The 15,383-nt window shown below is 41.2% G+C and overlaps 1 protein-coding gene across 1 annotated transcript in view; it reads left to right on the top strand.

Moving 5' to 3' along the window:
• MCF2L2 (MCF.2 cell line derived transforming sequence-like 2) overlaps window positions 1-15,383 on the top strand; it is a 334,093-nt gene that overhangs the window by 39,263 nt on the left and 279,447 nt on the right. Inside the window, exon 3 of the mRNA XM_007936022.1 lies at window positions 3,406-3,520. Within this exon, the coding sequence (XP_007934213.1) occupies window positions 3,406-3,520 (115 nt within the window). The remainder of the gene's footprint in view (window positions 1-3,405; window positions 3,521-15,383) is intronic.

Here is a 15,383-nt window from a genome sequence, read left to right as displayed (position 1 = left end):
GCTTGGGTGTAGTGGGGATCGTGAAGTTGGCACAGGACCAGGCAGTGTTTCATTCTGTTGTACATAAATAAGGTCAGTATGAGTAGGAGATGACTTGATGGCACATAAAACAACAACAACAATGGTTGTGAAACTGCCAAGAGGAAGACTATTACGTGAAAGCTGAAAATATCCTGATCTAAATTGTTTTCAGTCGCCATAATGAAGGTAACTCAATCTGCAGGTATCTTTTGAAATTTAGTTTAAGCACAGGGTATTTATAAAGGAACACTTCCTAGGGAAGGTTGACTAGCCATTCAGAAAAGCTCACATAGTTTCATTCCCTAGTGATTGATGTCTGAGAGCCTGGCTCTCATCAACAACACTCTCAAGACTCATGTAGAAAAACCACAATGCCAACTTCCTCTTTACATGATACACATACTATTGTTTGCTCATTTGCACATTCTCTCCCTGGAAACAAATTTATGCAAGAATCAGATTATAATCAGAAGATATTTATTGGGCATGCTCGGCACAGAAGAGAGACTCAGTTGGATGATCTTAATGGTGGTGTCATCAAATAGACTGTCTACATAGTTTGGATTCTTATGGTGATGAGTTAGGATGCTTTTTTCTTAGGACAGCACTGGCGGTAAGCTGCCCACTTTTGCTTCTCTGAGTCTCTCTCAATTCTGTGCTTTCATTATTAATCAAGCTCCACACCACAACCATACCTATGCATCTTTCATTAAAAACAAAGACAAACCTGTTCCCATCTAGTTGATTCTGACTCACAACAATCCTATAGGGCAGAGCAGAATTGCCCCATAGGGGTTCTTGGGCTGTAATTTCTGCGGAAGCAGACTGCCACATCTTTCTCCTGCAGAGCAGCTGGTGGGTTCGAACCACTGACTTTGAGTTAGCAGCTGAGCACTTAACCATTGCACTATCAGGGCCCCTTCCATCTTTTATTAACCAAAAAAATACCAGTCCCACAGCCATTGAGTTGATTCTGACTCAAAGCGACTCTATAGGATGGAGTAGAACTGACCCATAGGGTTTCCAAGGCTGTAATCTTTATGGAAGCAGACTGCCTCAGCCTTCTGTGGAGTGGCTGGTGGGTTCTAACTGTAACCTTTTGACCTTTTGATTAGCAGCCCAATGCTTTAGCCACAGCGCCCCCAGAGCTCTTGTCTTTCATTACTCACTGCTGTGGGGTTGGGTCTGCCTCCACAGGTACATAACAACAACAGATATCACTATGGGAGTAGATTGCCCAACCTTCATTCTGAGGAGTGGCTGGTGGGTTTAAACCACTGGCCTTCTGGTTAGCAGTCAAATGCCTTAGGCACTATACCCCCAGAGCTCCCTTGTTGTTGTTGTTGTTATGTGCCCTCCAGTCAGCCTGACTCATAGCGACCCCTCCTTGGGTTGCCAAGGCATTATCACTACGGAAGTAGATTGCCCAACCTTCCTTCCAGGAGTGGCTGGTGGGTTTGAACCGCCAGCCTTCTGGTTAGCAATCAAGTGCCTTAGGCACTATACTACCAGAGCGCCCTTAGATATGTTAAATACAAATGCAATCACCTGAACTGGCCTTGAATTCAGAGTCTTTGTTCCTCTTTAAGGTGGTTTCCCTCTAAGAGCATGACCTGGAAGCTGCACACAGCCCTTCAGGTCACATCCCAGTGGTACGGCAGAGGTTCCCAAACCTTCTCAGTTCTTGATGCCTTAATGTCTTAGTTATTTTTTCACATTCCTTAACCCACCTTTGGACAAAAGAAATATCTAATAGTTAAAACAACTTAATAAGTATTTATGTTCTATCAACTAAGTAGCCATTTGAAAAATATATATATACATAAATGGAAAGAAAAAACAACATTTTAATTTCGTTCTTAGTAACCACAATTATCTCAAACCCTGGAATCAGGCTAGCTATCACCACTCTCATTTCCTGTTCCATGTTGATTTTCATATAATCCTTGCTTTTTTTCACAGCAACCAACCACCAAAAGCTCAGCTTTACAAACGTATGATGCCATCAAAAAGAATATAGTAGGATTTAATGTTCAATTTGTGACCTACTCAAGCTAGTGGCATGTGTGGTGTATGTGAAGATTGTCAATTACCATTATGTTTTCCTAAAAAATTTAAGATGTTCCATGGAGCCTCTTTGGGTTCACGATGGGGCCCTGAATCCTGGAAGCAGTTTGGTAACTGTGGGGCTAGAACTTAGTCATGTGGCTACATCTAGCTGTAAGGAGACTGAGATATGTAATCTTTAATTTTGGTGGCCTCCACTCTGATGAGTTAAATATTAATTTTTATATTTTATTCTCACAGGGATGTCTTGTTGTTATTGTTAGGTGTTATCGAGTTGGCTCTGACTGGTAGCGATCCTACGTACAACAGAACGAAACACTACCTGATTCTTCACCATCCTCACAATCCTTGCTGTGCTTGAGCCCGTCATTGCAGCCACTGTGTCAATCATTGAGGGTCTTCCCCTTCTTTGCTGACCCTCTACTTTACCAAGCATGATATCCTTCTCCAGGGACTAGGCCCTTCTGACAGTGTGACCAAAGTAGGTGAGACGGAGTCTGGCCATTTTCACAGATAAGGAGCATTCTGGCTGCATTTCTTCCAGGACAGATGTGTCCGTTCTTCTGGCAGTCCATTTCAGTATTGTTTACCAACACCACAATTCAAAGGCATCAACTCTTCTTTGGTCTTCTTTGTTGTCCAGGCGTGTCTTATGTTCCTATTAATAAGTTCTTGAAAGGCAGCAGATTATTGCTTCCTTGCAGTAATAATAACTATTATAATGTCCAAGGAGCTCTGGTGGCGTAGTGCCTAAGGCATTTGACTGCTAACCAGAAGGCTGGTGGTTCAAACCCACCAGCCACTCCTTGGAAGGAAGGTTGGGTAATCTACTTCTGTAGTGATACCACCTCAGAAACCCAAGGAGGGGTCACTATGAGTTGGGTCCGACTCGATGGCACATAACAACAACAACAGCTGATTTTAGAGACCACTGTCTTAACCACCATGCTGTATGACATTTGGTATTTACTGACTACAAACACAAAAAGCAATATTATGCACTGATTTTGGCAGTATTTACTGTCTGGCTATGCTAAAATAAGCTATAATCAGTATTACTTTTGTTATAGTAACTATCTTCAAAGGATTCAAGAATTAAGTTCTCACAGTGCCACTAAGCAAGAGGAAGGAGAATAGAGACTTGTTCAAGGTGACAAAGTGGCAACATCTCCTGTATTCAGACCTGAGATAATATTGATAGAAAAGAGGGAGGTCAACCTTACATCTCTTGACTTGATGGTCCAAGACCCTTACCTGCAGGGACATTACCTGAAAGCATTTGCTAACATCCTCACCACCCCCCTTTTTTTTCCACAGGAGGCCAAGGGAAAGATGGTGCCCCCATCATCACTTTTCCAGAATTTGCAGGGTTCAAACACATCCCAGATGGGGACTTCCTGAATGTCATGACCTACCTGACTAGCATACCCAGGTAAGCTGAACACAGCATCCAACTGCCTTCCTGGAGGCTGGGCATCAGCCCAAGTTTTCATTAGCTTTATTCCGTATTTCCCATGTGGCAGAGCTGGAGGATTGAGATAAATCTTCCATGAGCAAATCTCACACTGGTATGTAACTTGACCAATTTCTCTTGTTCATAAGTCATCAACAAGGAATGTGGAAAGAGACTAGAAAACAATGATGAACATGTATCCATTTGGGCTGTGTTTCACACATTGTTGTCGCTGCCACTGCATTGGCAACCCCATGCACAGCAGAATGAAATGCTGCCTAGTTCTATGCCATTCCCAAGACTGATTGCAGGTTGAACTGTTCTGATCCATAGCTAAGATATTCAGAAGTAGATCACCAGGCCTTTCTTCCTAGTCTGTTTAGTCTGGAAGTTCTGCTAAGCTATGTTTAGTATCAGAGCAACCCACAAGCCTTCACTGACAGGTGGTGGCTGCACATGAGGTTAATTGACTAGGAATCTAACTCCAGTCTTCTGCAAGGAAGGAGAGAATTCTACTACTGAACCACCACTGCCTTGTTGTACACATTGTTGTTGTTAGGTGCTATTGAGTTGGCTCTGACTCATAGCGACCCTATGCACTGTACTCACAATACGTGCTATACCTGAGCCCACTGTTGCAGCCACTGTGTCAATCCATCTTGTTGAGAGCTTTCCCCTTTTTCACTGACCCTCCACTTTACCAAGCATGATATCCTTCTTCAGGGAATGGTCCCTTCTGATAACATGACTAAAGTGGGTGAGACAAAGTAGGTGACCATTCTCGCTTCCAAGGAGCATTCTGGCTGCACTTCTTCCAGGACAGACTTGTTAGTTCTTTTAGCAGTCCATGGTACTTTCAGTACTGTTTGCCAACACCACAACTCAATAGCATCAACTCTTATTCATTGTCCAGCTTTCACATGCATATGAGGTGATTGATAACACCATGGCTTGGGTTAGGCTCACCTTAGTCTTCAAAGAGACATCTTTGCTCTTTGGCACTTGAAAGAGGTCTTTTGCAACAGATTTGCCCAGTGCAACATGCCACCTGATTTCTTGCCTGCTGCTTCCATTGGTGTTGATTGTGGAACCAAGTAATATGAAATCTTTGACAACTTCAATCTTTTCTCCATTTATTGTGATGCTGCTTATTGGTCCAGTTGTGAGGATTTTTGTTTTCTTTATGTTGAGGTGTAATCCATATGTTATACACCTAGGAGATGCTTACTACAAATTATTGAGTGAATGGAAAATTGATTGAACAGGTGATGGTACCTTTGTTCCTTCAGGTTCAATTCTCTTTGTTAAAGTTATTCTGGGTTTTTGGGTTGTGTAATATGGGACACATGGCCATTCCTCAAGTTACTCAAGACATATAAGGAGTTATTTAATTTAGCTCCATAAATAAAACAATCAGAGATATTTTATAATTCTTAGTGTTAGATGCAGTTGGTAACAAAGGCATAAAGTGAGGAAACTGCAGGCTAGGTATGAAACTATGCTGAAAGCTGAGCCTATGACAGAAATGTTTTCTGGAATTGGCTACCTCCATCCTCTCTAGACTAGGTCTCAGCCACATCTTTATGCTACTTATGTCAATCAACATCCAAGGTCTCCAAGGGATGGAGTGTGCAACAGAGTTCACATTGGTCATTATCATTTCTGGATCCTACAAAACCAAAAAAAAAAAACAAAAACAACTCACTGCCATCGAGTGGAATCTGACTCAGCGACCCCCATTGGGTTTCCAGGGCTGTAAATCTTTATGGAAGTAGATCATCCCAGCTTCCTTCCATGGAGCAGCTGGTGGGTTTGAACTGCTGACCTGCTGGTTAGCAGCTAAATGCCTTATCCACTATGCCACCAGAGTTCCTTTGGGTCCTACCACAGGGTACTTAAATGCTCAGCTGCTAACTGAAAGGTTGGTGGTTCAAACCCAGCCAGTGACTCTAAGGGAGAAAGACCTGGCCATCTGCCCTTGTAAAGATTACAGTGTAGAAAACTCTATGGGACAGTTCTACTCTGTCACATGGATCACTATAAGTCGATAATTGACTTGACAGCACCAAATAACAATAGCCAAGGACACAGAAAGCTCTGGGAGTCAGCTCCAAGTCTTGATTCTTACTGCTGCTACTCTCCAGCAGAACAGACTAGGCTAGGAAAACTCTCACTCCCCAAGTGTCTGTATTGTTTATATCATCCTTTACATAACTATTATGTTGTCAAGAATTTACACAACAGTCATGCATGTGCTATGTTGCTTGCTTCCCATCTGTCTCATCTGATTTAAATGTAAACTCTAGCTTTGTGTTTCAAAGGCCACCTGGCATCTGATCCCACCTGTGAACATCGAGGAAGTTGATTGTTTGCTTTAGCTTTTTTCAGAGAAAGCTATACATTTATTTTTAATTCACTTCTTCAAAGTCTAAAAACCAAACCAAACCAAAAAACCATACTTACTGCTGTTGAGTTGGATCTGATTCATAGTGACCCCTTCTTGGGTTTCCAAGGCAGTATCACTACAGAAGTAGATTGCCCAACCTTCCTCGTGAGGAGTGGCTGGTGGGTTTGAAATACCAGCCTTCTTGTTGGCAGTCAAATGCCTTAGACATTATGCCACCAGAGCTTCAAAATCTAGTCCTTGATTATGTTTCACTAATTCTCTCAGTTTCCTCCTTTGTCCTTCTTAAGGCATTCATTCATTCAGACATGTTAGGATCTGGGGCCTTCCTTGCTGTGAGGGAGAGATGCTTTGCTCATGTTATTCTCTCTGCTAGAACAGAGTCCTGGGTGGTGCGAACAGTTAATCATTTGGTTGCTAATTGAAAGTTGGGATGTTCAAGTACACCCAGAGGCACCTCGGATGGAAGGCCTGGTGATCTACTTCTGAAAAAAGCAGCCACTGAAAACACTATGGAGTACCATTCTACTCTGACTCATGGGATTGCAGTGACTTGGAATTGATTGGTTAACTCCTACACATTTGTTAACCCTCAACACTGACCTCACGTCTTCGAGGAAACCTTCCTGAGATCCCCATTCTGCTCTCACGGACTCTTTATTTCTACATAACCCTGAGCTTACCTTTTTTATAACACCAAAGAATATGGAAATTATTTTTGTCTCACCCATTAGATTATGAACTTTTCAAGAGCAGGGGCCAATGTTTTATTTTTATTTTTGCTCCCAAGCCCTAGCACAGTGCCTGGCACATGGTAGATTCTCAAGAAGTAATGGTAGACTTTCCAGTTTTAATAATAATTCATTCTAAACAAAAGATAGTTGTTGTAAGGTGGGAAAGGCCACACTGATAGAGAGATGGGAACCCCCAGTCATCGTTCCTGCCTTTACCTCCCTGAGTTGAACTTGGGAGGTTGAACTTGATCTCCCTCTTTGGCACAATTATAGTTCAGATTAGCAAATTCTTCTTCAGGAGGGAGCAGCAAGGAAGAGGGTGAACAGGGAGGTGGGCAATGAATGGAAGTGTCCCTTCTGCCATTTGTTTTAAGTTCACTATCCCATTTTATGTAATCCCCAGAGCTGCAGTCATATGCTAGATTAATAAGTGATTTTCATCATGTATTTGTACTCCTCTATGAACTCACTGGGGAGCTCTGGTAGCATAGTGCCTAAGGCACTTGACTGCTAACTAGAAGGCTGGTGGTTCAAACCCACCAGCCACTCCTCAGAAGGAAGGTTGGGCAATCTACTTCCTTAGTGATCTGTCCTTGGAAACCCAGGGAGGGGTTGCTATGAGTCGGGTCCGACTCGATGGCACATAACAACAACAACATGAACTCACTGGGGATGAACACTGAGTGCCATCTGAATGCAAGGTAGAGAAAATGCAAGGGTTACAACTCCTACTTAGATATGCAGACGATAACACAAGGGACTACTGTTTTGGCCTGCTTTCTTTTTTCTGCTTTATGTTTCTTGTATAATTTTTTATAAACTAGAGTATTTTCCTTTCCTAGAATGCTGTTTGTCTCTTGAGAAAAAGTAGCTGTCTGACCAGCTTTTCCCTTTTCCTCTTCCTGGCTTTTGTTTATACCAACTCGCAGTCCGACCCCTTGTTCCTTTCAACATTAAGCAGACAAAGGGCAAGGTCTGAAAAGGGAAGCTGTATCTTGATTTCTAGTTCCTATTTCAGGATCCAAAGAATGAAACCGCAGTTGTTCATTTTATGACTCCTATTTATCACAGTCTGCATCTTCCTGGACGTTAACAGTGGTTACCAGGTACCCAGAGCCCCTCCCAGATTGCAAAATGTTTTATAGGCAGTTGGCAGAAGTCTCATGACACAGAACAAGAAGGCATTGAGACAATAGAAGAGGAAAATGACAGAGTATTTGGGACAGGTGGGGAGTAAATATCCCTGTGCTTAAAAGAAATGAGAATTTCCCATTGTGGCAAGGAGCTCTGATGATACAGTGGTTAAGGCTGCTAACCAAAAAGTCGGTGAGGTTGGAACCCACCAGCCACTCTGCAGAAGAAAGATGAGGCAGTCTGCTTCTGTAAAGATTTACAGCCTTGGAAACCCAGTGGGGGTTGTTATGAGTCAGAATTGACTCAATAACGGAGTTTGGTTTTTGATTTTTCCCATTGTAGCTGGGGTTATATGAGTACAGAAAAGCCTCCTAAACAACTCATTCTTCACTGGATCTTTGCTGAGGGCCAGCTGTGTGACTGGTATTGTATTAAGCGCTGTTATTGTTGTTGTTGCCAGTTATCACGGAGTTCGCTCCGACTCATTGGGACCATATGTACAACAGAACAAAACATTGCCTGGTCCTGAGCATCTTCACATTGTTGGTACGCTTGAGCCCATTGTTCGAGTTTCCCTTTTTCTCTCTGACCCTCCACTTTACCAAAGGCAATGTCCTGTTCGAGTGAGTTTGGTGTTATCAAGGACTGAAAAGACAATGTGTTGAGCCTTAAGAAATGCATCACATGACTGTTGCCAATGATTTTCTTGTGAAATGTGTACAACAAGGGCTATAGAGGCTCAGAAGAGAGAAAAGTCACATTTGACAGGAAGAACTGAGAAACTTCAGGAATGACATGGTCTTGAAGGATGGATAAAGATTTCCACAGGTAGATATGGAACAGGATATTGTGGAGAGAGAAAAGGAGGGCATTTTAGAGTTTTGGACACAGCCCAAACCTGGATTGAAATCCAGATACAGCTACTCACTAGCTGTGTGAATGGGGGCAAATGACTTGGCTTCTATCTCTGTCTCACTTAGGTTTGATGTTTTAAACAGGGCCTGTTTGGGGAATTATAAATCATCCAGCTTGACCAGAACAGAGGGAGATTCCTTTTGACATGTAGTGAGAAATGAGAGAGCTGGGAAGACAGCTGGGAACAGACTGAGCAAGGCCTTTACCAGCAAGTTAAGGAATTTCAATGCAATAAGCAGGAAGAGGCTGTTGGAGTTTTTGAGGGAGTGGCAACTGGCCTAATTTGGTGGTGGCATGCAGATGCAGGATGGGTTGGAGAGAGCAGGAGAAAGGAGGCAAGGAGACAAGTTGGGGGCTTAGATGCTGGGATGGGCATGAAGTGAAGAAGGAATGAGCTAGGTTGATGATAGGGGAACCGGATAGAAAGGAATAGAAGAGAAAGACAGGTATTGATGACTGAGGCAGGGTGGGTGGGTGGGTTGTTATGAATTGGATCTGACTCGATGGCAATGAGTGAGTTTAGTGATTATGAATTATAACATTTCCACTTGGATTACATGGTATTAAAATACATATACCATTACCAGATCACCTTTATGTTTCCAGTGACAATGGAAGGCCCATTTACCTATCAGCTGCCATCTGCTACTTAAATTATATACTAATAATTTTCACAATCCAGTGTATAATCAAAGCAAAACAAATCCTAGGGCTCGATTACTCAGAAGTGATAATTATGCAAGCCCTTTAAGATATGGCTGTAGATTGTAGCTATATGTATTTAAAAGGCATGAGTAAAACATTCTGAACCACAGAGGCAGTCAACTATTTTTAAATCACAGTTAAATCCCAAAATCATTATTTGCATGACTAAACATGCATTTTTTTTTTAAATCAAGGTGAAATTCACATAACACAAAGTCAACCTTGTAAAAGTGAACAATCCAGTGGTGTTTAGTAGATTCACAATGTTGTGTAACCACCACCCCAATCTAATTCTGAAACATTTTCATTAAGCAATTGTTCCACATCGCCTCTTCCCCTATCCCCTGGAAACCACCAACCTATGTTCGGTCTCTCTGGATAGTCCTATTGTGGATATTCTGGGTAGTTCATATCAATGGACTCATATAGTATGTGATTTTTGTGTCTGACTTCTTTCACTTAGCATAAATTTTTGAGGTTCATCCAACTGGAACATGTATCAGTACTTCATTCACTTTTATGACAATAATACTTCACTGTATGTATATACCACGATTTGTTTATTCATTCTTCTGTTGAGTGACATTTGAGTTGTTTACACATTTTGTGAATAGTGCTACTCTGAACGTGTGAGTATTTGTATTTATCAGTTTTCGATTCTTTTGGGTATAGACATAGGAGTGCAATGGCTGGATCATATGGTGACTTTATGCTTACCATTTTGAGGAACTGCTAAGCTGTTTTCCAATGCACCTGCACCATTTTACTTTCCAACTAGCAGTGTATGAGAATTCCAGTTTCTCCACATCCTAAGAGTGGACATTTATTGTTCTCTTTCTCTATGCAGTTTCCTTGTTTTATTCTCAGTTCTAGGTTCATTATTAGAAAGGGGTTGAAGGAAATATTTTTATCAGATGATACAATAGTCTTATTCCATTCAAAAAAATAAAAAATAAATAAATGTTGCCATTGAGTCAATTCCAACATACACCAATCCCATATGCTTCAGAGTAGAACTGCTCCGTAGAGTTTTCTGGCTGTAATCGTGTAAGATTCCTAGTTCAAAGTACTGTTTTTTGTTATTGTATCTACATATGATTTCTGTTAATGGATTGCCTTAAAAATTTACATATATATATATATATGGAGCTCTGTCGTGGTTCAAACCCACCAGCCACTCCACACAAGGAAGACTGGGCAGTTTACTTCCATAAACATTTACCACCTCAGAAACCCAAAGGGGGTCACTATGAGTTGGAATGAACTTGATGGGAGTGAGTTTTGTTTTTTTTTTCTTGTATATATCTCTATCTATCTATCTATCGCCCCCTTCCATTAACCCCCCATTTTTTAAAAACTATATATAGTAGTTCTCGTGGTGCTGTGGTTAAAACATTGGACTGCTAACCAAAAGGTTGCTGGTTTGAACCCACCAGCTGCTCTGTCGGAGAAAGTTGAGGCAGTCTGCTTCTGTAAAGATTTACAGCCTTGGAAGTCCTATGGGACAGTTCTACGCAGTCCTGTAGGGGGTTTGCCATGAGTCTGAACTGACTCGATGGCAGTGGGATTGGTTTTGGTATATATATGTATCACCTCTCCTTTCCTTTTTTATCTCTCCCAGACTACCTGCCTTTTTCAAAGACTGCCTCTTTGCATCCCTCTATAGTCTGTGCCATGATAAACCAGGACTCTAAGTGTTTTTGCATTTAAGGTGGACTTTTCTTTTCCTAAGGAGCTCTGGTGGTGCAGTGCCTAAGGCATTTGACTGCTATCCAGAAGGAAGATGAGGCAATCAACTTCCATAAAGATTTACCACCTTGGAAACCCAATGAGGATCACTGAGTCGGAAGTGACTCAGTGGCAGTGGTTTGTTTTTTCTTTTTTCTTTTCCTGTTGTTGTTTGCCATCGAGTCAGACCTGACATAGTGACCCCTCCTTGGGTTTCCGAGGCAGTATCACTACGGAAGTAGATTGCCCAATCTTCCTTCCAAGGAGTGGCTGGTGGGTTTGAACCTCCAGCCTTCTGGTTAGCAGTCAAGTGCCTTAGGCACTATGCTACATCTTAATCCCCTCTTCTCTCTTGAGTATAATTTATCCTTATACCCTGTAGCTGCCCCAAAAGAGCGGTATCTCAAGAAATAATTTGACTGGAAATTGGTTTTTATTTTTAATGTACGTACAGGTACCTTGAAGTTTGTAGCGTTCTCTATCTTCTGGTTATGCTGAAAGCATAAGATTTGTATGGTTCCTTTTGTTGATCTGTAAAGTTTTCAGAAGACATATGAAGAGATTCAGATTTAACTCAGCTACCCAGTGCTTCCCTTTCCCCCTCTTTTCTAGATAATTTTTGAGAAACTTGTTATTGCAGATTACTAATTTTGCCATCAGCAATATCTATTTTTTTTTTTTTAAACTCTTCCACGAATTTTTACATTCTGACATTATATTTTTAACTCCCAAGAACTATTTCTTGTTCTTTGATTATCACTTTTCATAATAGGAAAAGTTTTATGAGTACCGTATCTTTACCTTTTCATGTCTGGATTATTAGGGAAAAAAAAAATTAAAAGTTATTTTCTGTTTCTAGATTGATTGTTTTTTGTTCATCTCAGTCTTTTCCTTTGATGCCTTGGCTTTATTCATTCATCTCTAGAGACATTTTGTCGTTGTACGTTTGAATGAAGGACTATATTGTTAATATAATTTCTGGCTTGAGTTTCCTTTGCAGTTGGGTAGGTCTGTTTACCCAAAGGGCTTGCACTTGAATGGTAGAGGAGTGAGACCAGCTAACTCCACTACAGTGGGTGGCTCCCATAAACAGATGCTTCACTAGGAAGTAGGCAGGTTTTTTATTTGCCATAGAAAGAGGACTTTGCTCTAGAGCAGAGTTTTTAGTCAATTTCACCTCTAGAAACACCTGTGTTTCATATTCTTCTACTTCTTCTATGGGGCCTGCAGTTTCTCTGAGCTCTGCTTCTCCTTTCCCATAGCCTCAATACACATATCCATAGGCTCTTTCCAGGCAAATCTCTTTTGTGAAGGAAGATATTCTCGAGGCTACAGATGGGAGCAAATGCCATAACTAGCTGCTCTGTACACACAAGTGGGGATTGGGGGGGAGCAGGGGGTGAGGCAGGGACCAGCTGTCCAGCCTGCTTTGTCAGTCCTTGTTACTGAAAGTGTGGTCACAGATGAATATCACCTGGAGGTTTGTAAAAATACAGAAGTTACCCCAGACTTCTTGAATCAGAATCTACAGTTTAACAATATCCTCAGGTGATTGTCAGGACAATTAAAGTTTGAAAAATAATGTTGCAGATGACCTTTTATTTAATTACTCTGCCCTTCCTCTCTCTCTCTCTCTCTCTCTCTCTCTTCCATCTACTCAAGAAAGAGACTGTCTTGGAGATCCATTTTAGAAGCCCTCAAGCATTTTTCTCTGCCATTTTCTAAGGTCAGCATCATTGAAAGAGGAATTCATTAATATCTATAATCGCAAAAAGATATCATCTTTCTCTAGTGACATTACCTATCTCTTGCTTCCTCTGCAGAATACCCTAGTTTTGCATTTTCAAATATTTAATATATATACTAGAAATCAGTATCATTTAAATAAATTGATAACGGTGGTGTGTGTGTGTGTGTGTGTGTGTGTGTGTGTTGGGGGGGCGGTCCATAGACTATCAACACTTTAAACAAGTGTAGTATTTCATATCATGCTGTACAGTAGAGAAATCTGGCAGTATGCTTTCATTTGTATATTCATTCATTCATGATTTATTTATTCCAAATTGTAGTCCTAAAGAAGCTTTATTATTGATCAGCAGTGTGTTAAGATGGTTTGTCAACTTGACTGGACTATGATTCTCACTGTTTAGTAGGTATGATGTAGTCATGCCCATGATGAGATCTGTTGTAATGTAATCACATTCATGATGAGATGTGCTGTAAGCAGCCAGTCAGTTGAAAGGGCATTTCCTCAGGGATATGGCCTGCTTCATATATATGTCTATGTCTTTGTCTGTATATATGTCTGAAAATATATACGTCCTGAAAAACTCTCTGGCTTTCTGCTATATTTGGATCCTGTATCTGGCTTATCATGATCTCTGGTTCCTGAGCTTGAACCTGTGGCATGCCATACTGCCTGCCAATCTTGGGATAGCTGCCTTCACAGCCTGTAACCCAACTGTCTGCCATTTTATCTGCCAATCCTGGATTCATTGTCCTACAATCCAGCTGCTTACTATATTGCCTGCCAATCTTGGGTTTATTAGCCTCTGCAGCTGCATGAGTGAGGAGAAGCCCCCAACTTGATGTTTGATCCACAGACTTAGGACTTGCCAGCCTCTACAACTGTGTGAGCCATTTCTTTCAGATAAATTTCTCTCTCTCTCTCTATATATGTATATACATATGTATATTAGCTTCACTGGTTTTGCTTTTCTAGAGAACCCAGCCTAAAACCAGTAGTGTACCTGCTTCTTTTTCCATTAAAAAAAGTATGGTGTGAGGGATGAAATTTGACATGTGAAACCTAAATAGGAAGGCAGATTTAACTGAATATGGAGAAAGGGCCAGCTACTCCCTGAGCAGCCTGACAGAAAATTAGGTCTGGTTCGAGTCAGTTATTGGGTGTATCTGGTGGAGCTAGATGGCATCTTGCAGAAGTTGGAAGAGGGTTCCTTCACTGGCCAGGGATTGAACTCAGTCATTGACCAGGCTCCTTCATCCTATAAAGAAGAAGTATTTCTAAGTATTGTCTGTTCTATCAATGAGTATAGCTGGTCCCCAAAGTGTCAGCCTTCTGTAACTCTAGATGTGTTATTCATAAATAACCCAAGTGCTTTTGGGGCTTTTTCAGTCTTAAAATATTTTTATTATAGAAAAATTTAGGCATATAAAACGTCAAAAAACTAGTATAATTAACTCCTAAGTTTCTCTCATCTAGCTTCAACAATTATCAACTCATAGACAATTGGATTTCATTTGAACAACACAGGTTTGAACTCTGAGGTTCCACTTATACACAGTTTTTTTTTTTTTTTTCCAAGATACAGATCTTGGAGAAATTAAAAACTAATAGACACCACACCCAAGGAATTAAAAGAAAATGACTTGATGGAGATGAGTGATTCTGAACCAGTGCCAGAGGAGGAGGGAGAAGATGTAGAAGAAGCAGTGCCAGAAAACAAACTGACATTAGACAGTCTGGCAAAAGGGTTCTGATTGTTCAAGACTGCTTTTGACTTCTTTTACAACATTGGATCCTTCTATGATATGGGCAGTGAAACTGAAGCAAATGGTGGAAGAAGGATTGGTTGGTACCATACAGAAACATTTTCGGAGAAATAGAAGAGCAAAAAAGTCAGACAGAAATTACAAATTGCTCCTGCCTCTCCTTCCTCCTTCTCCATCTCTTGGCCTCTGCCACCCCTGAGACAGCACAACCAGCCCCTCCTCTCCCTCTTCCTCCTCAGGCTACTCAATGTGAAAACGATGAAGATGAAGACCTTTATGATGATCCACATCCACTTAATGAATAGTAAATAATCATGCTGTACATTTAATAAGCTTATCTGTTGTGTATGTGTGTGAGTGTCTTCATGTGGAAATCTAGTAACTGTACAGCAAGAACTGTGTTAATTGACTGTTTATGTTACCAGTAAAGCTTCAGGTCAACAGTAGGCTATTAGCAGTTATTTTGTGAAATTCAAAAGTAATATACAGATTTTCAGCTGCATGGGATTGTCAGTGCCCCTTAACCACCCCCCCCCACCACCACATACACACACCTTGTTCAAGGATCAACTGTATAACCAGTAACCTGTTGTCACAGAGTCAATTCCAGCTCATGGTGACCCAGTGTATGTCAGTGTAACCCGTTGTCACAGAGTCAATTCTGGCTCATGGTGACCCAGTGTATGTCAGTGTAGAACTTCCCTCCACA

Source organism: Orycteropus afer, unplaced genomic scaffold, assembly GCF_000298275.1.
Source record: "Orycteropus afer afer isolate SDZICR_OR568_19922 unplaced genomic scaffold, OryAfe1.0 scaffold00032, whole genome shotgun sequence".
Taxonomy (NCBI): domain Eukaryota; kingdom Metazoa; phylum Chordata; class Mammalia; order Tubulidentata; family Orycteropodidae; genus Orycteropus; species Orycteropus afer.
The sequence above is the reverse complement of the archived record's forward strand: the minus strand, read 5'-3'. Positions and strand labels throughout refer to the sequence as shown.